The sequence below is a fragment of the Diadema antillarum genome, unplaced genomic scaffold, assembly GCF_040938485.1.
Source record: "Diadema antillarum isolate AM-2024a unplaced genomic scaffold, OU_Dant_1.0 scf00000018, whole genome shotgun sequence".
NCBI lineage: Eukaryota > Metazoa > Echinodermata > Echinoidea > Diadematoida > Diadematidae > Diadema > Diadema antillarum.
This window is the reverse complement of record NW_027270907.1, coordinates 2,027,138-2,052,211: the sequence shown is the minus strand read 5'-3', so window position 1 is coordinate 2,052,211 and position 25,074 is coordinate 2,027,138. Positions and strand designations below refer to the sequence as shown.

General features: G+C 38.6%; 1 protein-coding gene across 2 annotated transcripts in view; it reads left to right on the top strand.

Annotated features, from left to right (window-relative positions):
• LOC139728134 (SLIT-ROBO Rho GTPase-activating protein 3-like) overlaps positions 1 to 25,074 on the top strand; it is a 100,160-nt gene that overhangs the window by 39,984 nt on the left and 35,102 nt on the right. For both annotated transcript variants that reach the window (XM_071639096.1, XM_071639106.1), the window contains exons 4-6: positions 16,790 to 16,852; positions 18,700 to 18,834; positions 23,979 to 24,107. In XM_071639096.1, coding sequence (XP_071495197.1) covers positions 16,790 to 16,852; positions 18,700 to 18,834; positions 23,979 to 24,107 — 327 coding nt within the window. The remainder of the gene's footprint in view (positions 1 to 16,789; positions 16,853 to 18,699; positions 18,835 to 23,978; positions 24,108 to 25,074) is intronic.

Genomic DNA, 25,074 nt, shown 5'->3' with positions numbered 1-25,074 from the left:
GTATGATTTGAACAGTTCTTCACCGTTTATATATGTGGTTGAAAGCAAATATGTTGCACACAAAAAAAAAAAAAAAATGAATAAGACTTTCATCTTTCTCCAGTCTGCATACACCTTGTGCTAGTCATAGGATGATGTACAAATCAACATCAGTCCATTTCCCTAGAGAGCACAGTATCATGATTGCCTTCACAGAGAGCAAGTCATAGGGCAGTCATTCATCCTCCTTTACTGCATATCATTATCAGCCTTCACTCTCCATCATGTTGTCTGTCTGTGTGCAAGGGAACATGATATCTTTGCTACAACTCAGGGATATCTTCAGTATCTGCCTAGTTATAGGTTGAACATTGCTCAAAATTGTTCTGTTCTTGACTCTGCAAGATTTGATGTGTTTGTGTACTGCATCGGATGAGAAATTAAAAAATAATGGAGATATCCAGAGATAATAGCCACTGTGCACATGTGCAAGTGGAACAAAGGCAACAAATTCCTGAAATTGATGGCATATGAGGCAAATGTAGGTCCTAATAGTAGTTATAGCAGGTAGAATTGTAAAGTCATCAATGAATGCTGTGTTGCATGGATAACTTTTTAACCATAGCAGTGTCAATCTGACTGATGTGGTGGTAGTATCACTCATCAAAGATGCCTCATTCTGTTTTGGATATAACCACAAGTTGTTACAAGTAAAGCAGCATTGCAGTTTAATGAGTAATGTGGCTATGACAGCCATACAACACTAACAGCAGCAACATTCGTTCAGCATTGTGGATTGTTGTTTTCACTGGCATTCAAGTGACTGTACATCATACAAATATTTGTAGTTCTTCTGGTAGATTACATTGAACTCTATAGAAACTTCATCCCTCTGACTAAACTCATACATATGACAGTTTCATCTTCCGAATGTTATTCCTTTGATTCAGAATGAGCTGTACATTTGTAATTAACCCCATACAGCAGTCTAGACAAATATTTGCACTTCAAACAATTGGAAGTGCACTGCAAGTGTGGGAAAAGATTAAAAAAACACAATTACATAATTAAGTAAGTACATTGTAGTGCATTAAATGATGAATAATAAAGAGAGAGAGAGAGAGAGGGAAAAAACCCTTAACATAATTTAAAGGCAATTAAGGTACTGAATTCTAAAAATGGAGTGGTATATAGATGCTGTGATGCTACATTGTAGCTTTATTAGATAATTAGGCAGCCCCAACTACAGTTTATTAACCTTTGTGTAGTGGCTTCATAAATAAGGTTCAGACAAGATACTTACGTGTACAAGCACTTATTCTGTTATTGCAGACACCACTTCATTTATTATGATAGAATACTTCACAAAGTATTCTCTTCCGTAGCAAAATGATCATCTCCTCCAACCGCATTGTAGTTTTGCTTCCACTCAAGTTATTTCCTCTTGTCAGAATTGTAATGGCTTGTCATATAACATACTGTATCCGAGGCTCATGTTATTGACTACATGTAGGAACACCATGACTGTATCTTCAAGAGAGTGTGCATCCTATCTGATTGTGCAGTATCTCTGGCAAGGAAGGCACTTGTACAATACAATGTATTGCTTCTTTCCATCTATAGTTGTATATTTGACATCAAACAGAAACATAGGCCCAAAGTCAAAAAGTAGTTTTAGTTTAGCCCACATATTATGCAAATTTTATTTGTGTTAATGTTCATAGTAGATGACATATGCCAAGAGACATCCAATAATTAACGTGCGCTGACATGTGTGTATGAAGAGTCTACCTATTTCATACTTTTTTAATCTATGGACTTAATTTAGACCATGGATTTGATTCAAACTTCCTTTTTGAATTCAGGCAATAACATTGTTTGTGCCCAGAGTTTATATGAAAAAAAGAAAAGAAAAGAGATAAATTTGGAATAGAAAGTAGGACATGTACACATGATGCCAGCTGGAAAGCTATTGGTGTGTTTATGTCCATTATAAGATGGCCAATATGTACAGTGTATATATACATGAAATCAAATTTGTGCAACATGTTTCTAATCATATTTAGAGTTACCAGCCATTTAGATTCTGAAATGAGTCTGCGATCTTAAACTCCAAACAGCATTCCATTTAAAACAACTGTGTCTCAAACTCCTTATATAGTCAGCACTAATTAAAAACAGCTATGTTTCAAACTCCATATAGGCCTATGTAGCCTATCAATCTAACATACAGCTCTATGTGTCGAGACACTCTGGATTAAAAGTGTATTCAATCATAATAATAATTCACAATATCTATATAGTGCATTATCACATGAAAATGTCTCTAATTGATACACATTAATATTCATATTTGACTAGCTTGCTCTCGTTTAGTTAAGTAAAAACAGGATATTTTGATTTTGCTCCTCCCCCCTTTAAAAAAAATGGTTCAAATTTTGTAGATGACAAATTATGCATTCTAGTAGAATCGAGCAAAACTTGATTGGAAAATACCTCTGGACTGTGACTGGCCAAATGTATTTTTAGAAACACAATAGACAAAAAGAGATTGTAGTTTTGCTTTCTGATTCACAAAAGTAACACAAATAGCTTGAAACTTGTATGTAAATGAATGTAAAAAGAAGTTCTTGGAGGATTGTGGAAGGGTTCATTGTTTCCCCTCTACCTTAAAGGGATGGTATAGCATTGGTTGAAATGAGGATTCAGCTTTTAATGTTTAGCGAGATATTTAGAAACCTCCCTATGAAATGTTAAAGAGCATACAATTCTAAGGGGAATTTAAGGTTTATTTGATGAAAATTGGTTTTGAAATGACTGGGATATCCCAAAACAAGGTAAAACAAAGCAATCCTAATAAAAGTCGTGGCCTGTCACAGTTTATTAGGGTTGCCTCGTTGGGGGTCTAGGGCAATTACACCCTGGGCAATTACCCCAGATCCTTCCCCTGGCCCTAATCCTAATCCTAATCCTGAACCTAATCCTAACCCTAACCCAAACTCCTAACCCTAAACCTAACCCTAATCTTTATTCTAACTTTACCACTTACCAGTATTTAAGCCGGGGGGGGGGGGGGGGGGGGGGAGGGGGGGATTGCCCTCTGGGGGTAATTGCCCGGATACGCTCATTGGATATGTCTGCCATTTCAAGACCAAGTTTCATCAAATAAACTTTGAATTTCTCTAAGAATTACATGTTCATTCATATTTCATAAGGGGTTTTGCTTTATCTCACAAACACACACACACACACACACACACGCATGCACACACACACACACACACACACACACAAAGTTGGAAAGTTGCAGTCCCATCTGAACCAAAACTGAACTACCCCTTTAGCTCTTCAAGGACCAGGGTAACATCAGATCTGCTGGGAGTCTCTCTAATGCCTCTGTCTCGCAACACAGCCTTCTGTATAACTGTAGTCCTGCCCACCTTTTCACTGGTGCTAGTTGTTGTTGAAAAAAAGTGAATACAAGTCACACTGAAATATCATTCATTGGTCTTCTTCCATACAGGTGACCAAAAAGCATTAAGGAAATGATATACTGTAATACGAGGAATGTTCGCATGCATTTTAATTCTGCAAATTTCGCGAGAGCCAGGATACGCAAAATTAAAATGCATGTGAAAGTTCTTGTCTACACTATACACATTGAATGTTAGAGGCAACTCACAAAAATTTCATGCTGCGAAAAAGGCCGTCAGCTCCAATTCGTGAAAATTTCATGCCGTGAAAATATTGTGTTTTACAGTACCCTGTCTCCTACTTGCCTGAATTGGCTTTCAAGAAATGCTACTGTACTTTTAAGAGCGAAGTGTCCTTTGAAATCATTTGCCTTGCAGTGAGTTTTAATTACCCAAGGCAAAGGGGAGAGTGTATAATGTTGTAGTCTTCAGTTGCTGGCTCTTTGTAAAGTGATACTGCTACATTTGTAGTTTTGTGTGAAATGTGCCTGTGTACCAGTATGTGGAATGAAGGCTGATGTGTTTGTTAGTAGCTTCAAGAGCAATGAATTTCTACTGGTTCCTGTTAAATGTTTTTGATTGACAAGAGTAGATATAAAGGTTTTGGGCTGACCTCTGGGATCATGTCAACATGAAGACATTATAAACCTTGAGTATGAAGACAGTTGTGCCATGAAAAAAAAAATGCTGACAAAAGCATCAACTTTCAAGTAAAAAGAAAAAACAACACAACAATAAATGCTAGTCCTTAATAAATGTGTTTTAGCTTGTTAAACTTTTTGTGGCACAACTTGTAAATCTATTTTGCAATTTCACACAATTCGTACTTCATAGAATTTTTCATTTTCACTCAAGACAAATTGTGGACTTTTAATCTTGAAATAGATATTTGTTACCTGATACTGTACAAGTACTGTATAATATATTACCGGATACATTCCACTACGCATTATATTTGACACAATGAATTCTATGTATTATACATAGCAATTATCTCACAACAGTTTCTGTACAGTTAATGATCATATAGGCCTATTGCTTGACTTCAAAATTGTCTATATACTTTTCCTTCCTCCTGGTTATCTTTCAGTAAAAACAACGTTAAAATCTTAGTAACAGGAAAGAATGTGCTTATATTTGAGAAAGTGCAAATCAGCCACTGGTTCCCATGGGAAATGATCTTTGTACGCTACAGTAACATGGGCATAAACATCTGTAGGGTTTTGTCTCTAAAGCTAAATATATGAATGCAATGATTCAAAGGACTTGCGACATCACAGGCACGGTACAACATGATGGAAATACTGCATATTTTGCAAAGGGATGAATGATATTCATAAGAACATGTAATGAATATAGGTCAGGAAACGGCTTTCATCCACCCCCCCCCCAAAAAAAAAACAACAACAACAACAAAAAAAACAACAACAACAACCAAAAAGCAAAACAAAACAAAACAAAGCAAACAAAACAAAACAAAACAAAACAAAGCAAACTAGAGAGGGGCCGTCAAAGGCGGCAGACCCACGCCTAAGTACAAAGTCGGGGTAAACATAATGTGCATTCGGTCATCTACCAGAATTCGGCCACTTAATTGCCAGTGTGCTTTATCACCAGCCAGTGAGTTCTACCAAAGATCGTACACTGAAGTGTACGATCTTTGGTTCTACAGTCACATCACACGCAAATCACATCATTACACATACGGTATTAACACTCATTCACGTACAGGAAAGTCCTCAAGTCTCCTCCAAAAATCCATCGAAAATCCCAAATTCCACAGTCAAAAGTGCAGAATCGGAACTTTTCCAAGCGCGCGCGAATTAAGTCGCGGAAAAAGCGCTAAAAATCGAGAAACACGCCGTTTTCTTGCGGGATATTTTGATTATAGCAAGCCGAGAGTGTGATGATATCAAAGGTCGTATGAGTGTACGATCTTTGATGGTACGATTGTATCCACAAAAGCGCAAAAGAAAAACAAAATTTACGTACCCCCTAGGCAATTACCCCTATGATTAGTGTCTACGGGAATTATTCAGTGCAAGGGTTGAATGCAAATGTCTACTGCACCAGTATTCGGCCACCAACGAGCGCCGCAACGTCCCCGATGCAATTTTGCACCAACAGTGTAGAGCGCGATGCATTTTCAGCGGCCTTGCACACGCATTGACATTGAGCACGCATATCGTGCAGTGTGACTGCGACCGAGCAAATGCTCCTCCAACGAAAAAAACAATCAATGTTAATTTGAAAAATCATCAAAATACGGGCCAGTTTGTGATGACGGAGAACGAACTTTCATAAATCTAGAAGGACATAGTCCCTCAAATAGGCCTAAACGTAAATTTCGGAATTCTTACGAACATTTGAGCAGCGAAGTCGGATCGTTTGGGAGTTTATGTTTTCGTATGGTAGCGGAAAATCGCAAAGTGAGAAACGGGAAATTTTCGGAGTGGTCACTATACCATGGGGTCAAAACTTCAAGGTCACACAGAATTTGCAAGGGTCAACCGATTATCACCAAAATCTAATCGATTCTTTCCTGCCATTATCCAAACATCCCCATAACATTTCGTGCAAATCCGTTTACCCGTTCTCTTGTTATCTTGTACACAAACAAAAAAACAAACAAAAAAAACCAAACAAAGAAACAAACAAACAAACATACGGAACCCTTTACATAACCCCCTGCCGATTTTCATCGGCGTGGGAAAAAAGAAAAACAAAATTTACGTACCCCCTGGGCAATTACCCCCCTACGGCAATTATTCAATGCAAGGGTTGAATGCAAATAATTATATACTGCACCAGTATTCGGTCACCAACGAGCGCCGCAACGTCCGCGATGCAATTTTGCGCCAACAGGGTAGAGCGCGATGCAGTTTCACCGGCCTTGCACACGCATTGACAATGAGTGCGCATATCGTGCAGTGTGACTGGGACCGAGCAAAATTATTTCATGATTGAGGAATGCTCCTCCAACAAACAAACAAAAAAAGAATCAATGTTAATTTGAAAAATCACCAAATACGGGACAGTTTGTGACGACGGAGAGCGAACCCCGAACTTTCATAAATCAAGAAGGACATAGTTCCTCAAATAAACGTAAATTTCGAAATTCTTACGAATGGTGTTGAGCAGCGAAGTTGGATCGTCTTACGAACAGAGTTGCATGCAGCGAAGTCGGATCGTTTGGGAGATACGCTTTTGTATATGGCGCGCCGATCGACCAACAACACTGTTTATCGGCGATAAACACTTTATCGAGCGATAAACTCTGTTTATCGAGCGATAAACTCTGTTTATCAAGATGAAGCTCTGTTTATCACACCTTTATCAACTGATAAACTGAATTTTTCTCGATAAACACCGTTTATCGGCGGTCGATAAACAGTGTTTATCACAAAAAACTCTGTTTATCGGTCGATCGATAAACATAGTTTTTCCTCGATAAACACTGTTTATCACTTGGTCGATAAACATAGTTTTTCTCGATAAACACTGTTTATCACTTGATAAACAGTGTTTTTCGTTCGATAAACACTGTTTATCGCCGATAAACAGTGTTTTTTCAGTGTTTATCGCCGATAAACAGTGTTTTTCGGCGATGAACAGTTAATCGGCATTATTGATCAAATGGCGCGCCATATTTGTATGGTAGCGGAAAATCGCAAAGAAACGGAAAATGTTCGGAGTGGTCACTATACCATGGGGTCAAAACTTCAAGGTCACACAGAATTTGCAAGGGTCAACCGATTATCACCAAAATCTAATCGATTCTTTCCTGTCATTATCCAAACATTCCCTGAACATTTCGTGCAAATCCGTTTACCCGTTCTCTTGTTATCTTGTACACAAACAAACAAACAAACAAACATACAAACAAACAAACAAACAAACAAAAACAAACAAACAAACAAACAAACATACGGAACCCTTTACATAACCCCCTGCCGATTACATCGGCGTGGGTAACAAAACAAAACAAAACAAAACAAACAACCCAGCTTTGCAACATATCAACCCATGATAGTAGAATGGCAGTACATAAAGCAGTGGTACTACATGTAGTCTCAGCTGCATTATGCACAGTTGTAGGTTCATCCATGGAAGAACAGGAAAGGCAATGCTTGCTACTGGCACACCTGAGGCACAGAATACAGACGCCTCCCTTCACCTCAGCCAAGGCCTACAGGCAGTAAACCAGAACCACCCCATAGCTAATGAAGGGCATGCAAGGACTATGATGCCTACTTCCATGGAATTTGAATACCTCGGATCACTGGTAGAAGCCTTGTTACACTTGATATGTAGGGCTTAAAGAGTAAATAGATCAGGGCCCCGTTGCTAGAAACTTTGCGTTTAAACGCAACTTGCAACTGATTGTCACTGGCCAATCAAAATCATTGTTGCATGCATGTCTTCTTAATAGGGCAGACCCTGAGCCAATCAGAATGGTTGTTTCAAAATTAGCAATTATTTGCAATTGATTGCAACTTTCTTGCAATGGGGCCCAGGCTTGGTAAGACAAAGAAAACTGAATCGTGAAATGTCATATGCAAATGTAAACCATGTATCCGTATGTACCTGGGGTAATGGATAGTCTTACTATCAGTATCATAATCAGATTCAGTTTCCACAGACCTTGTAAAGTGTTGGTATAGTAGCTTTTCTGTAAAGTAACAATATAAAGTCAGTGTACAGATTGGATAACTGGGTAATACCCAAACAATAGCGCATTCTTAACACAAAAACTAGTACACCCCAAAATACAACAAGAGCAACATAGGCCTAATGTAATTTGAATTCATTTGCAAAATATGGTACATTTACAATGTAACCTTGCAATCTGTATTGTTTGAAACCACTCCTTTCATGCTTCAAATAAATCTTACTAATTTTTTTTTTTCACATGAATAGTACAAACAGAATCTTGTGCTATTGTCAGAGTGTCAAAAAAAAAAAAGAGTAATTCAACCAGAACAAATTTTGCATATCTGATGTTGATTATGAATTAACAAGTGTGTGCAATCAAATTAATCTGGGCTTTACTGAGTACACACACCGTGCATGCACAAATAATCTTTAAGAAATTGCTAATACTGGTATATGAATTGAGAGTAGAAGGGAAAGAATCCTGAAGGTATGCATCGTTATAAAATGTGTGTGTCCTAGGTAGCGCTATACTGTAAAATGAGGAATGTTTGTGAGCATTTTTAATTGTGCGAATTCCTCGAGAGCCAAGTTTCACGAAATCAGAATGCATGTGAAAGTTCTTGTTTACACTATATGCATTGAATGTCAGAGGCAACTCCCAAAAATTGCATGCCGCGAAAAAGGCCGTTGGCTCCACTTCGCGAAAATTTCCTGCAGTGAAAATATCGTGTTTTACAGTAGATCCCCATTACTGTCAGGAACATCTACTATTATAATACTCGAAGTTGTTGTTGTTGTTGCGGCCTTAGGTATTTCCTGTTTTATTCCGGTGTTGCTGGTTTTTCTATCTCCTCCCGAGCCGTCGGCTCCGGGCAGCTGCGACCCGTGCCGTCGGCCGCAGGAGAGTATCCTGCATCGAATAGCGCGGGTTCCATCCCCGCTCCGCCTCCGTGTCGACGTCGAGGACGAAAAAGAAAAATTAATTAGATAGATGCATAATGCATTTTTGTGCGTGACGAAAGAGCCGAGCGTTTTAATATCCACCGATCCTGCGCTGGACTCCTGCTTTCTCGACCGTTCATCTTTTAGCTTACAGAGACAGTGGGATACTAAAGATGATGGATGCAGCAAAATCTCTGACATCTTCCGGCGGACGCGCACGCACACACACAATGTACCTCACAGAACTCTACACACTCTGATTGTGTGTATAGTTCTGTGATGTACCTTTGCCTCCGCCTGTTACGGGTGTGTAATGTATTGACGATGGTTACACGAAGCACTATATCTGCGTGCGCGTGATATGGACTACAAGGGCATTTACGTACAGTTCGCCATTGGCGTCCCCAAATGAAAACAACGAACGTTGTTATTTAATTGTATTTTGCACAACTGCAGAATACTATGCAGCTCAGGTACGTTATTTAGTTTGCTCGCCGTTTGCTCTCAAGTCCGATGTCATTGTACGCAGACTGTTTAGGACGGCTAAATATATTTGCCGATCGTACCCTTCCATATCAGATTACATGCGCAGCTGTGTCCATTCGTTTACTGCAGAGCTGCTGTAATCATACATATTCATAAGATGAGCGGACGTAGGGGAAAACCTCGCTTTGCCGACCGCCTATTTTTAAAATTACAAGTGGAAATAGAATGTGTGGTTCTATGGTCTATCAAACCAAGTTTTGGTGCAAAAAAAAAAAAAAGAGGGAGCAAATGAAGATGAATAAATTATTCTTCTTTCTTCCATAACATGGGGGAAAAATATTAAAGAAAAAAAAAAACGAGGCCATGAGACCCTACTCCCACGGGAGCCTATTAAACCTGATGACTATGATCTCCCCCTCCCCAAATAATAACAATGATAATAATAATAATAATAATAACAATAATAATAATAACAATAATAGGAGCAATAATTGTAGGCCTAATATTAATTATGATAATGTACAGTCTGAAGCAGATGATGGTTCTATGATATATCAAGCCAAGTTTTGGTTATTAAAAACAAAAAGGAGGGAGCAAATGAAGACAAAAATATTTCATTTTTCTCTCATAACGTGGGAAAAAGAAATATGAAAAAAACAAAACAAACCGAGGCCTGGAGACCAGCCGTGGATTCCCATGGGTGCCTTTGTGGATGCAAGAGCAGGGGGTAATCAAAGTCATAGTGTTAATATCTTCCCATTTTGACGGGAACAATCTGTGGGCAGAACTTTCGGGGAATCTCATTTGTGTTTTTGGTAATTTTCCCTGAATGTTTTTGGTTTTTTTTGCCCTGCGGAGGTGGAAATGTGTGTGTGTGTGAGAGGGGGGGGGGGGGAGGGGTGAGGGGCAACAAGACAACTGTTGGACTTCAACGGGTGCAAATAACCCCTCGAAACTCAAGTTCTATAATAACAGCAAGTAGTGGCGGGAATGATCCCTACCAATGGACCGGATCGCTGGGCACATACTACAAAAATGTATTATTAAATTTCTGGGAAGGGTGGTCATTTAGAAGACAGCACAATTAACGAAAGAATGAGAAGACTTTTCTTTTTATTTCTTCAATAAAAATGTGCAAAATTGTATTATGAGAAAAAAAAAGCCCTCAGACCCGTGGATTTCCACGGGTGCTGCTAGTACAGTGAAGATTCCCTAAAAACATACAAGTAAATGTTATGATTTTATGGAGCAAGCAATTGAGTTTCAGGTAAGAATCTACTCCATTGGATACCAGGACTACAGTATACATAGTGAGCAAAATCCAAGTTTAGAATTGCATGCAGTGGTATGTTTTGGGACCTTTGTACTCTCAGTTTTAGGAAATAAACTTTGAAAGCATGATACTATATATGTACTATTCTTGTGTGCATCCTGTAGGAACCACCCCGATCCAGGATACTATCCTTTTTACTACAAGTTGGGTGCTGGGCATCTCTTTGTGTGGTGCATGACCTGGCTAAACCTGAACCATTATGCCATATTCGTTTTGTCATTGTGTGGTACAACAACAAACTGGTGCCTATTATCCATTAGCATCAGACCATGAAAAGGGTGGGATGGTTGGTCTTGACAGTTAAGTGGTTTTGATGTCTGAAAGTCTTTGTTCAAGGAATGCAGCGTGAGTGACTATTTCCTCAATAGATGTCTGCTTCGACACCATAATGTTCTGTCCTATATACATCTGTATTAGTGTATGCTCACTAGGGTGATGATTTGCCAAGTGAAATACTCTGTTAGGCATTTTAGGGGAAGTAATGCAACTTGTATATACTTAATCCTGTATCACATCAGAGATGATATGAAAATGGAGTGTCAATGAGGCAAATGTTTTTCTTCCAGCATAAGGCTATCCTTCATGCACTGTTTCAAACTAAATTCTAGACCTCTCACAGTCAGTAAATACAGTTACACTTCTTTTGTGATGTTTCTTGGAATATGGAGTGATCATCGGTTGGTCTTGATGCAAATTACAAAATAGCAACAAAATGTTGCAAACTGATGCCACAGTAGCCCTTGAAATGCAGTTGGACTGTCAGCAACCTCTTTTGATGCATGTAGTGGTGTAATCGATTGTTAGCAATTATTAAATTGCTTCAATCATTATATTGCTTCAATTGCTGTAAATCAGTATATTGCTTTATCATGCAACATATTACTGTAAAGGTGAACATTTTCACTTGAGTCATTTTTTGCCCTCTGCAGGGGAAGATGAATTTCAAATAGCTTAACATATAACAAGCAAAGATATTGATGTGCGTTTATGTTTGCGCTAGTTTCTAGCCACACAAAATGTGCAAAATTTCCACACTGCAAAGTTTCAACATTTACGGTATATGAAATGAGTAATCTAGTTTGATATTGCAACACTGCCAGATTCACATTGATGTCAGCTGAATGTTGATTGCTCAACAGAAGAGGTTTGGTCCAGGCATGGGCAGTGCTGTGTGTGATGAAAACATGCTAATGACTCGCAAGATACATCTCTGGTATTCATGGCTTATCATCGGCAAAGCCATACACTGATATAAGTACACTGATTTACACTAGTATTTTTCCCCTATCATTATTGTGTTTCTTCTACCCTAAAAAGAGCTTTGTTGCTTGCATCATGTTGAGCTTCAATTCACTTCTCACTGTCGGACTTTAATTCCAGAGATCACTTTCACTGTTCAGTAGAAATTTTTGAAACATTCACATTTTATAACTGTCTTATTTTGTATTCCATTTTGATGAAATTCCTTCTTTTCTTCTTGCGTATGGATAGCTAATGAATTTGGACTGTAAGTGGCACTTTACTTGAATACAAAATACTGAAATATATGAAATGTTTTCCCTAAAGACTAATATAAAAAAGAACAGTTCTGATAAGTGCAAGTCAGCTTGCTAAGTGAATGTTAGAGCCAAGCTGATTTCCATTCATTAATGAGAAATAGGCAGTGGGTGAGGTATTATGGTTTGAGTTTCCCTGCAGCAACTCTGTGCCTCTGATTGACAGTCCATTAATAATTTCAATGTAGTTTGCTTCAACATGTCATGGTGGCTTAAAGAAAACTAGATGCATTTGTTGTGTTAGCTAATACATGGACTGAGGAAGATTGCATTATAGGATGAGAGGAGATGGCTCGACATAAATGTGAATTGTGTTTGCATGTAGTCAATTTCAGATTTCATCTGCAGTGCATCTAGGTTTTTGTATGAGTGGTTAATGCAGGGAATGGTGTAGGCTCAGGCAAGTATAACTGTGATTGAAATGAAGTAGAGGAGTGCTAGTCTCTGTCTGAATATTTTGGAAATGGAGCTGAATTAAAAAAACTATGCAATTTTGTCAACTTATGTGTTGAGAAGGAGAACCTCCATATTCTGTGAATGTCCTTAAAGATACTGAGACGATGTTGAAGTTGAATGGAGCTTTACAATGAAATGGGAGGAGGGAGTGTTTTGCAAATACATAGTATTGCTTTGATAATTTTTTTTTTCATTGTTAGTTTCCTGAAGCTGGGGGGGGGGGGGACAAGAAACATAGGCCTATACTAGTAACATACTGCAAGCATCAAATGAAAGGTGTGGTCACTGTACTTTGAATTGACTGGTAATGTACTGTATAGGCCCCTACATGGTTTATTTTCATGGATTTTGCTAGCAGAATTTTCAAAATCCAAATTCAAGAAAAGATTGCCATGTATACCATGTCTCAGGTGAGAAATTGTAATTTTTCCTTTGAAAAGGGATATTTCTTTCCTACGTGTATCCCATCCATCTACAGTGTATTGTGTTTCTTGGGTGTGAATTGAACCACTCACGAATACTAGGCTCCTGTCCAAAATTGTTAGATAAATGCTTTACAAAATATGTGGCATTTGCAACAATATACCATAGATATGGGATAAATTTACCAACACAATGTAGTATTAAAATTTTCATTGCATGATTTTAATTTCTTGTCGGCAAATATGAAATGGAGTGTGAGCTCAAAAGATAAAAACAAAACACACATAGAAAATTTAGCTTCATCAGCCTTGGAGTGGGGTCATCAATGCTGATTAACTCATCGTAAAATATGAGATTTTTTTCAAATGCAAGATGATATCTTAGAATTATACAGCCTACAGTACCTTGATTAGGTTTGTATTACAGTTGTGGTGGAATAAAGGAGAAAGATCCATGGGTTTTTTCCTTCCTTTTTTTTTCTCCTTCCTTTTTTTTTTTCTCCAGAAGAACAGCTGGGTCCAATTTGTGTGTATTAGAACTTGGCACTCCCAAGTATGTATCAAAGGGAAAGTAAATTGCAATGGTGAGAAGGTACAATGCACTGTGGGGAATGTAGATGGGCACAAGGCCACATTAGGGGGGGGGGGGGATCTGTAATATGATATACAGATGGAAGTCTTTGGAGTATGCTGGTCATGTTCAGAGAATGTTTGTAGAAGGTTGGGGGGGGGGGGGTCCATAATGGTAGGCCATACAGAGGAAGGAAGGATAATGTTCCCTGGTGGTAATATCCTGATGGGGTTGATGTTTGCCATCATTTTAGTGTGATGGTGGTTTCATACATACTGCACTGAGGCAGTATGATATGGTGCCAATTGAGTCCTTCTAGGAAGTATTGGATAGATGAACTCTTCCTTTTAATCTCTCACCAATCTGTGTATGCTAGCTCTCTGTCTGGTTAGGTAGAGATTTTGCCCCACCATCTCAGCATCAGCAATTCTGATTAGATACAAATTTGTAATCTTCATCAGGCATAATCAGGGAGAAGAGTAGGGGGAGGAAGGGCAAGAGGTAGGATTGTACAATTATTGTAAATATTTACCAACTTGAGAGGGAAGTGAAGTCTTCCCCGTCTGGTGAACTCATCAAGGGATGCAGCAACCATCTTCTTGAAGTGTTTGGAGGTGCTATCAGCCCTCTCCTCCTCCTCTCATCACACCAAATGAGCCTAAGGCCCATGGGAGTATTGTGGGAGTATTGATTTGCCCTACAGATAGACGGACTGGGGGAAGTCCAAAGGCAGAAAAAATTCTGACTGGAGGGGTGTGAATCAGACAGTCATGCTCAGCATGTGTCACACAGTTCTCTTGTGTGGTTCTCTTGTGCGGTTCCCTTGTGCGGTGCAGATTACACACAGCCTAGCCCATGGCATAGTCGTAAAACTTTCATGTACACTTGAACGCGGCAATCAAGATATTTACGACTGGCCACGCTTTAATGGTTTTGAAAGCACCATTAATTTGTGGTCTGTCTTTGTGTAATGCATGGGTCACTAAATATTCATGTTATAAAGGCAATTGACAATGGATGAGTGTGTACCTTTGTGTACGATGGGAGTTGTCAGAATCCATTATTCGTCACCAACTCTCATTTCATTTGTTTCTATGACTGTGGGTGATAATCATCTGCTTTCTTCTCTGGTATTTTTTTATTCTCAAATTTCATCATGTGCCTAATGAAAAGCAGCTGATGTCATACTATTATGTACATTTATATGCCATGTGACCAACACCCTTTGTTTAGGCACAACGTGATATGAAGATGTCTAAGACATTTTGTCTGTTTGTTCCGAGAGAAAGCTCTCCCCCCCCCCCCCCCCCCCTCCCATTTTGGCCTGGATTAGAAAATAGAAGAAATGATGAAAATTCAAGCAAACTCTGCCCCCCAAAAAAGTAAAATTTTAATCTTTCGATATTGGCAAATCACCTTTAAATGTATGCCATATTCTCTTCTGTATGAGAGGATGTATAGGAGCATGATGTCTTTGGCAAACAAGTCTCTCTCTTTGTCTGTCTGGACTTTAAGGCTAGTGACATTTAATGTACAGTGGAAATGAGGAGCACTATGTATGCAATGTTGCAGTCCTATAGACCAAAGGTTATCATTGTTAAATCACCTATTCTTATTTAAATATGCTCATCTCTTGTACCTCCCTCAGTAGCCTCTCTGTGCACTGTGTGAAGGCATTTTGAGGTGATAGCCCTTAAGTGGGTACCTCATTGTTCTGGAGTCTAGGTGGCAAGCTCGTAGTGATTGTATCAAGTCTCCACTGGTTGTGGAGATGTCTCCGTGATGTCTCCTGGAGACTAGCGGAGTCTCCGGGGAGAATTGAGCAAGTTCAATTTTGTAGGAGACCTTTTCCACTGTCCAGCTGGTCTTGGAGACATCTCAGTGACATTTCAGCAATGTCTCCACATCAGCATTTCTTGATGAGACAAGGCAACCCTGAGGAGACCCATGGTGACCTACAGATAACATGGGATGTCGTTGAGATGTCCCCATAATGCAAATCAGTTGTCACGTTGTTTGGAGATGCCTCAGATGTTAACCTGGTGTGAGCACAAGCTATATAGGCCTATATATATATATATATATTGTCTTTTTTGAGTTGCACAAGTTGCTACACTTGATCAGTTGTGGCAGTTATAGCAATGTCTCCTCCATTGAGATAGGCTCTTTAAAGTGTCACAATTTCATGGATTTCAAATGTACTGTTTAAGCTGTTATTTTCACGTACAGATATTTTCACGAATGAGGAGATCACAGGTATTTGTAAGAGATTTTTTGAGAGTTTGCGAATTGACACTGATGATATCGTACGTAGACCCTAGCGCGTGGCAACATTTTCACGTGTTGATAAATTCGCGATCACACAGTGATTAAAAAAAAAAAAAAAACCCGTGAAAATAACGGCCTATGCAATATGTTGAAATATTCAGTGTGTACCCATTTGAGTGTTTTGAGCACCTAGTGGGAATACAAATATGGACCACAATGTCATCTCTTTATGCTCATACACACTGATATGTTCTGTTTGAAAGTTCTGGGATTAACAGTGCTCACCATGTTTTTCTCTCTGTCTTTTTTTTTGTTAGCATTAGTTGAGTGGGATGACTAATCCAAGGTTAATATTACGTAACATACCATGCAAGATGAAAACACATAATAACTGTGGTATTAAACCATAAAGGCTTCACCTGCTCATAATCCTTTCCAGCCACGAGGGTAAGATAGGCATTATCTCGATCTTCACAGTGAAACAGGTGTTCTATTCATGTCTGAATGCGTTCATTGAAAAGGCATGATCTACATGAAGTCTTCAGTGTTAGAAAGTCTGCGACTCTTGATAGGGCTGCGAGTCAAACTGTCATTGATCTCTGGAGTAATGATTTGTTCTGTCTTGTTTTTATCTTCCTTTACTGCAGAGTCGAGAAATGACGGTGGAAGTGCACAATGAAATCCTTAGAGTACTGAATGAGTTATTTGCGGTAAGTGTCACTGAAAACACTGGGGGTTATAATGGAGTTATAATACAGCTGCACATACATAGATCTTCCAACTACAGACAATACGCTATATTAACAATACCAAGGGTGACTCCATGGAATGGCAGAAAGCTTTAGCCATGTAAATCTCATTAAAGACCAGTGAACATTTGTGGAAACTACCAGAAAATGTAGGTAGTTTGACACAGGTTTATTATTCATCTTATTTTAGGTGAACATGACGAGATATGAAAGAACATTTTTACATGTAAATATGAAGCTATAAAAGCAAATGAATAAACCCTATCACAGAAAGTATATTCCAAATCCAAGAAAGTTAAAGTTAAAGTTATGAAACATTAGTGTGTGATCAATGATTAAAAAAAGTATGAGCAAAATGTATATGTAAACATTATTCAAGTTATGGACATTATATCAGGAAGTTATGAAACATTTTGATCAGTAATCATGTTTGTGTATATATGTGTATGTGTGTATTAATTTGTATCAGCCTGTGTGACCATTGAACAATTGTCTCTATGTCAGTTTTTATTGCCTTTATTACACCTGTAGATGTGGTTTGAGAATGTGTTGAATCATTGAAACCATTTAATGAGCTTTCATTGTATCTAATGCTAATGAATTGAGGCCTTCTCCATGAAGTAATAAAGTAACATATGGAGTCACATTCGTACATGTTGCCACTCTCTATAGGCAGATCATTGTGGGAGTCTCAGATTGAAATGAACTCACTGTAGTTTGAAATGACCTTTTATGTGGCAGACATAGGGCAACTTTCAAGTCGTCATGACAATGTTATCACAAATGACACCTTTGTGATAATACAAGAAGATACAATAATTGATTAATGAGAATGAAATTAAAAGTGAGAAGTCCTTTCATTTTTTAAGCTTCAAATGCAGGATATTTTGGATGAAATGTGATGCATGCAGTTCAATAATAAACTCCTTCAGACGACATAGCATGGACATCTTAATAGACCTCTTTGAGCAGCTTCTATTTTGATTGCACTGGCTGCATATACCCTCTTTTTAGTCATAATGTTTGCGTAGGAGGCAAGTAGAAAACATGTGGGAGATGAAGGAAGTTTCCTGCATGAGAAAAAAAAATCTTGATACTTCGCGAAAACAGACCATTCCAGGATGTCCCCAAAAATAACATTCTAGTGTGTTTTCAGATTGTGTTAAAGGGATAGTACAGTATTGGTGGAGATGAGAATTGAGCTTTTAACTTTTTTGCGAGATACCAAGAAAACACTTATGGTATAGTACAGGGCATACCATTTTAAGAGGAATTCAAAGCTAATTTGATGAAAATCGGGTTTGGAATGACTGAAACAGCCAAAAACAAAGTAAAACAAAGCAATCGTAATAAAGTGTGGGTCCCACACTTTATTAGAATCGCCCTTTTTGGGATATCTCAGCCATTTCCAAACCAATTTTCATCAAATAAACGTTGAATTCCTCATAAAAAGACACGCTCTTTCATATTTCATAAGAAGTTTCTCATTATCTAACCAAAGAATGTTAGAAACCTGAAATTAGGTCTCAACCAAAACTATACGATCCCTTTAACAGACATCTGTGCTCAAAATTATAAACATGGCTTGGTAATTCACACAATGTCATAAAATCTCCAATACAGTGCTTTTTTTTTTGTCAACCAGTGGTATGAATTTATGCCACTTTATTGCAAAAGCAGCTTTGAATGCCATTCATTAGTTCAATTTCAGGGTCAACTATGTTCTGTATAATCATAAAACTGAGTGACACGACAAATAATCATGACTTTTCACTGATGAAAATGTCCCATGTGTCTCCAATTGCCAGGAAACCAAGTCATACCATGCAGCACACGGCAGCTACAAGGCCATGGAAGACAAAATGCAGCAAATTGCAGCCGACTTGGAGAAAGCGAGGAAGAAAGGGAAAAGAGTGAAAGACCATGAAAGGCAACATGAAAAGGTAATTCAAGGGCTGCCAAATGAGAAAGTAGAACAAATGCATTTTTCCCTCTTGATGATACAAAAGGCTTTCTTCTTTTTGAAGTCAGGGAAGATGATGAATGCATGTCTTGTGCTCAGTTGGCTTGATGTAAGAGGAAGAATGAAACATGAATGTTGAGAAGCTCTATACAGCCATTTCAGCAACAAAAGGGAGCTATTAAGTAGTGCTGAGATATGATGGCCTGTCTGATCTCATCCATAAACTTTGGCCTATATGTAGGTGCTCACATGACAACTCAGTCCTGGGGGCAATATGTCATTATACATGTGTAGCATGTCTTAAAAGGCCCACTTGTCTATTTTTACACATTCTATTGATACAGACAGTCTTAGTAATACACACAGACAATCAAAAAAAGGAAGTTAACGAGAAGTTGTAAGGCTGACAAATGATATAAGAAAGTTTCTAATTGGTTAGGAAGTGGAAGATATTCAAAATGCTGAAGTAAACAAGTTCATACACTTTAGACTGATGCCATTAAAGACCGTGGGATCCTTTTTAAAGTTTCGTTTGAGAACTCATGTCCTCATCATAAATTGCTTTCTCATCATAATAAGCCTTTTCCTAACACTGAGATGAGAGTTTTTATTGGTGATATTAAATTGTTTCGCATTGACATGCAGCCATAAATAATTTGAGAAATGTTCAACTGGAGACTCAAATTCTCCCCATGATATATAACATCCGAGCAAAGCATATTTTTTCAGTGATTTATAAATTTGAATAAAGTGTTCATTGGATTATGGCTGCTTATGTTCAAAACTGGATTGCTTTCTGTTTTCAATCTTTGTGCTAATTTTCTCTCTAAGAATAATGATGAGTAACCCCCCCCCCCCCCCCATTAAAAAAGAAAAGGATCATGAATTTAAATGAAGGGAACGTGTTGTTGTGTGGTGGGATGAATTATTTTGGTGAAAGATTTTCTGGGTTTGACAATCATACTTTGCAACAAAAAAAGACCCTTCATGGAGCCTGTTGTGTTTCCCACTGTTCCTATCATTTCTCCATTGAGAATCGTAGAAACAAGATGGACTACAAAATCCATCGCTACATGTTTAATTCAAATGGTAATTCGAGTGAGATTACTTGGGCAGAACTTATTTAGCTCTATTTCTTCAGAGCTTCTCATGCTATCATCTCTAAGAGAATGACACAGGACTTTTTGTACAATATGTTCTGTAGGGTTTGAAATTATATGTTATCAGAAATATTAGACTGTTTTAAATGTGATTTTTGCTCATGGCACACACATCATGAAGAGCAGTAGCCACCTGGTTGCAAAATTGACTTGAATATAATGACACTGATTTTTTTTTTTTTTTGCCTCAAGCATTCTGTGTTTAAGTTGACTGTCATTGGAGTAGAAACAAAGAGACAGAATGATATACAAATAATACACAGTGAGGGCATTAAGTATGAATTTCTCATGCAAGGGACCTATGGAACAATCTAAGATGCCTGAGGCGATAGCCAAGGATGTTTGGACTATTTCGATGATACCGAGTGTGGATAATTGTACTAATGCCAGAACAAAACGATGTGTATTATTTCCTGTATAGAATGATGAAGCAGATCCTTGTTGTTTGATAAATCCCCCTCATCACGAGTAAATCAAACAATGAAATGTTGCATGATCGCCATGTGAAAGTGCTAGTGATCAGTCATAAACAAGACTACCGTAAAGTTCCGTGTATAAGACGCACTATTTTTTCGTCGGAAAACGTTGAAAATCGGGGGTGCGTCGTATACACGGGTACAGTCGAATCACGGGAAAAAATCCGTCATGTACACCCAATTTTATAAGGCCAACTTGGGGCCATGTATGCCCATCGACGTTTGGAAGGTAAGCAATCACTAAAACTTACGGATAAAAGAGCGATCTTTCAATCTGGACACACACAAAAGCTGAAGTACGAGATAAACTTACATCGGCCTTGTGCAGTAACGATGTATCAATCTGGCCATAGACAACAGCTGTAACAGCACTGCTGTATGCCACCGATGTCAGTCTACCAAGCTACCAACAGCCAACCTAGTAGCTGGAATACGCGATGTACAGGTATCATCACTAAATTACCGATACCGTAAAACTTATCAATGTACTAGTATCAATATGGCCATAGACAAAAGCTGTAAAATACGGAGAAGGATCGACACTATGTCACCGTAAATATGAACGATGTGTGAAGCATGCATGCTTATCCATGTCGTTCGTTTGCTCTTCATTTCACGAGTGCAAGACCAGCTAGGATAGCATAGCTACACTGTAGCTAGCTAGCTAGCAAGCCTTTGGCAAAGGCAGCAGCTGCAGATAGAGAGGCTTTTGCAATGGACTCGCGTGCACACAGCGATCGGATCGAAGCGCGCTTGCCCGTTGCGCGCTGTGTGTGCAAGTCCATTGCTCTCTATGTGCGTGTGCTGAAATTATAGCGAGCTGCCTTTTGCAAAAGGCTAGCACTGTGCAAACAAGCATGGTACAAGAGACACACATGTTACTGCATGGTAACAGTGCATGAGTGTAATTACCGTACGCACCGTACGTCTTGCCGTATGATCCCTCTGCTACACTTGTTGATGTTTTTCTTATTTTTCGTAATGAACCTTCCAGTCTGACATGCGTCAATATGCGAGACATCCTCTGCTATGTATGCCTAGTACCTCCTTGGTATGACAGCAAAGATCGTACTGTACACTCATGAGTACGATATGCATGACACATGTACAACGATTGAAAGGCGAAACAATAGCAAGTGAGTACCGAGACAAGTCTCGCATTTTGCGGCTTCCATATTTTGTTGATGTCCGAGGAATACCGTTAAAAGAAAATATAAAAGGAAACGAAAAATAGAGCAAATACATGCTGCATTCTAGGGAAATTTTGAGCTGAAATAATATGTATGACACACGCAATATTTGCGTGGACATTTTCGTGTGTTTTTTTTTTTTTTTATTTTAGGTCCGAAATTAGGGGCGCGTCTTATACACGGGTGCGTCTTATACACGGAACTTTACGGTATGTGTTTGGTAAACTAAATGCCTGGTCACGTGTATGCTCTCAACCAATTATTTGATTAGGATTTGCTTCATAATTTAATCAGAGTTGTTATGCTAGAATTTGACATAATGATAGCAGTTATGGGATTTAACGGTTTTATATGTGCATATTGAAAAAATTATATTGGTCTCTGAGAAGTGATGTTAGTCTTAATCACAGACATGAATTAAATCTAAGCTGATTCTTCCACTGAATTGCATGCAACTCTGTACAGCATTTAATTCTGATGAGAGCAATAAGAAAAACTTCACCTCAAATGATTAGTGTAAAACGAAGAATGTTCGCGTGCATTCTACCTTCCCGTGTTTCGCAAGAGCCAAGATTCACAAAATTAAGATGCACTTGAAAGTTCTTGTCTACACTATACGCATTAAATGTTAGAGGCAACTCGCGAAAATTTCATGCTGCAAAAAAGGCTGTCGGCTCCAATTCGTGAAATTTCATGACGCGAAAATATCATGTTTTACAGTAGTGTGTTGTAATAACAGAGCATTGATGACTTTTTATGGCTTCTGTGTCCAAACCATCGGGAGAATAGCAGGATGCAGAGACTCCAACTCTCCCGTTTTCGACGGGAGATCTCCCGCCGAAAGCCCATTTTTGCAAAATCTCCCGTTCACCCGTTTGAGATTTAATTTCTCCCGCCCTGGCTCTTTGTCTCCCGTTGGAAAGGATTTCTTACATATTTCTATCGTATGTTGAAAAAATAAGCCTTAGATAGCACCAGAGAGCATCTAGAACCCTGGGAATTTCGCGCTTCGCACACATCAACTTTGAGTCTCCCGTTTGCTAGGGGTTTCAAGCGGGAGAATCTCCAGATCAGAAGGTACTTTGGGTTGGAGTCTATGAGGATGTGACATCATAACTTTATCTAATTTGTTGAAATTGATTAAGGCTAACATGGTCATGATGTGTCATTGCACATAAAATTGGCTACTAGCAGCTGTCGTGGGTTACATACTCTGATCACATAGACAAGTTGTCCCAGTTGTCCCAATTTTCATCTGCCTTTATCAAACAAGTCTGTCTTTGAATTGAACTATATTGGTTATACAAAGTAGGACATATCTTGCTGTGAAAGGTTGTTCACCATTACACATGGTATGGTATACCTTTAAAACAGAGAGTGAATGAGCTGTCCTACCACAGTTTGTTACTGGAGCGCTTCATGTAAAATGTCATGGTACATATCTCTTTATACATGTGGTGATGATTTCCTTTTTTTCCCCCCTCTGTTTTCTTTTGCTGCTTGATTTGATGCTGTAACAATTGTATATGGCGAGGCCAGACAAGCCAAGTGTAGCAAACAAAACATGATTTCCAGGAAACTGGGAGAGGTAAAGTTAGAAAGCATGCCAAATTTGATCACTGATAGTGACATGTGGTTTTCACATTTTTTTTTCTCTCTCTTTTCCTGATGAATCTGATGGTACACTACTCATAAATCACATTATGCCTTCAAACATTTACCATGGGAAATTCCCAAGGAAATCCAGAAGTATCCATCCTGTTCCAGCTTAGATATCCTGTGTTTAGGAGAGAGAGAAAAAAATATATATATATGTTATGCAGGTGGTGTGTATGTACATTGTATAAGGGCATAATCTTTAACAAATTTCTGTTGCTTTGCTTTCTTTTTTTATGATAATTGTCAGTAAATATCACATTGAGCAAGTCTGTAGTACCATCCAATCAGAAAAAAAAGAAAGAAACCATCAACTTCTGATCTTTTAGTCAGAGCAAAGATTTATATAATGATGAATTTAGTGATTAGATATATCTTTTGCAAGTAGCAAGTAGCAAAAAATGATACTTTCCAGTATACCTAGATCCTATGGGAAAATATATGTGATTAAAATTCTGCGCCATATATACTCCCATACATTTGTATCTTTGTAAAAGGCAGTTCGTGCTTACAGACACTGTACATGCACCACCCAGACTATGACACACACACAAAAAGAAGTGAGACAACATCACTGCCTTGAAGTTGTTGATTCTATTTTGACATTGATGGCAACATTTCCTCCCTTGTCTTTCACTTTAGGTCCAACAGAAACTAAGCAGTGCGGAGGTCAAGGCCACAAGAGCAAGAAATGACTACCTGCTGGTCACGGCTGCAGCTAATGCCACCATACAGAAGTACTTTGGGAAGAATGGGGCAGAGTTAGTTGATGTGAGTCTGTCTGTATTCAGGAGATACCTCACTGGCCTCCGTCCAGTGTTTTCATCTTTCAGCGATGTGTCATATTTACAGTGTATGCTGTTATTTTCATAAGGGTTTAATTTTTGCAAATTTTGCAAATTACTGTTGGGCTGCCAATTTGATAGCACACAAAAATATTAGGAAAGGACAGGTAGTAGTACAGAAGTATGAAGGTCTTGGTGTCAAATCGCAAAAGCAACATCTCATGAAAATGTCTGTGATCTCGTTTGTGAAAATATCTGTATGCAAAAATAACAGTTTTTGCAGTAATTAATGGAACAAATCATTCTGATTGTCATCTTAAGTGAAATTTTCATTAACTTTGGTACTTGTGTTTTGAAATATATTTGATTTTCTCCATTCCTTACTTCTAAACTCGGGCAGATCCAGGAATTCCGTAAAGGGGAGGCACCTTTACGAAATTAAAGGGGGGTGCAAGTGCCCCATCGCCATTTTTTTTCTTTTTATTTCTTTTATTTGAACAAAAAAATAAAGAGGGGGTGCGCGCCTGGTGCGCCCCCCTCTGGATCCGCCACTGAAACTCTAACTAAATGTTTTTCCTGAAGCCTTTTTTTTTCTCTCAGGTAGTCACGATCTTTAGTAAGCAGTAATACAAGAGAAAGAATTGATAACATTGTAGGAATATATCTGCACTTTTTCATTAGATGAAAGTCACTGAAGCATCACAAATGGCATTATTTTATTCTGATAATTGGCATGGAGCACAGATGGCATAACACGAGGCCTGTCATTCGTGAAGACTGTACTGACAGTCTCTCGGTGAATGACCTTGTGGAGGGGGATACGTTGTGGCCGCAAACTTGGCCTGCCTTTGTGCGAGTCAGTGTTGGGAACATCTTGGCAGCCCACACATGAGGTTTTGTAGCTGCAATGCATGGTCAGCCATGGGCTCCATGCAGCCTTCACACACAATGAC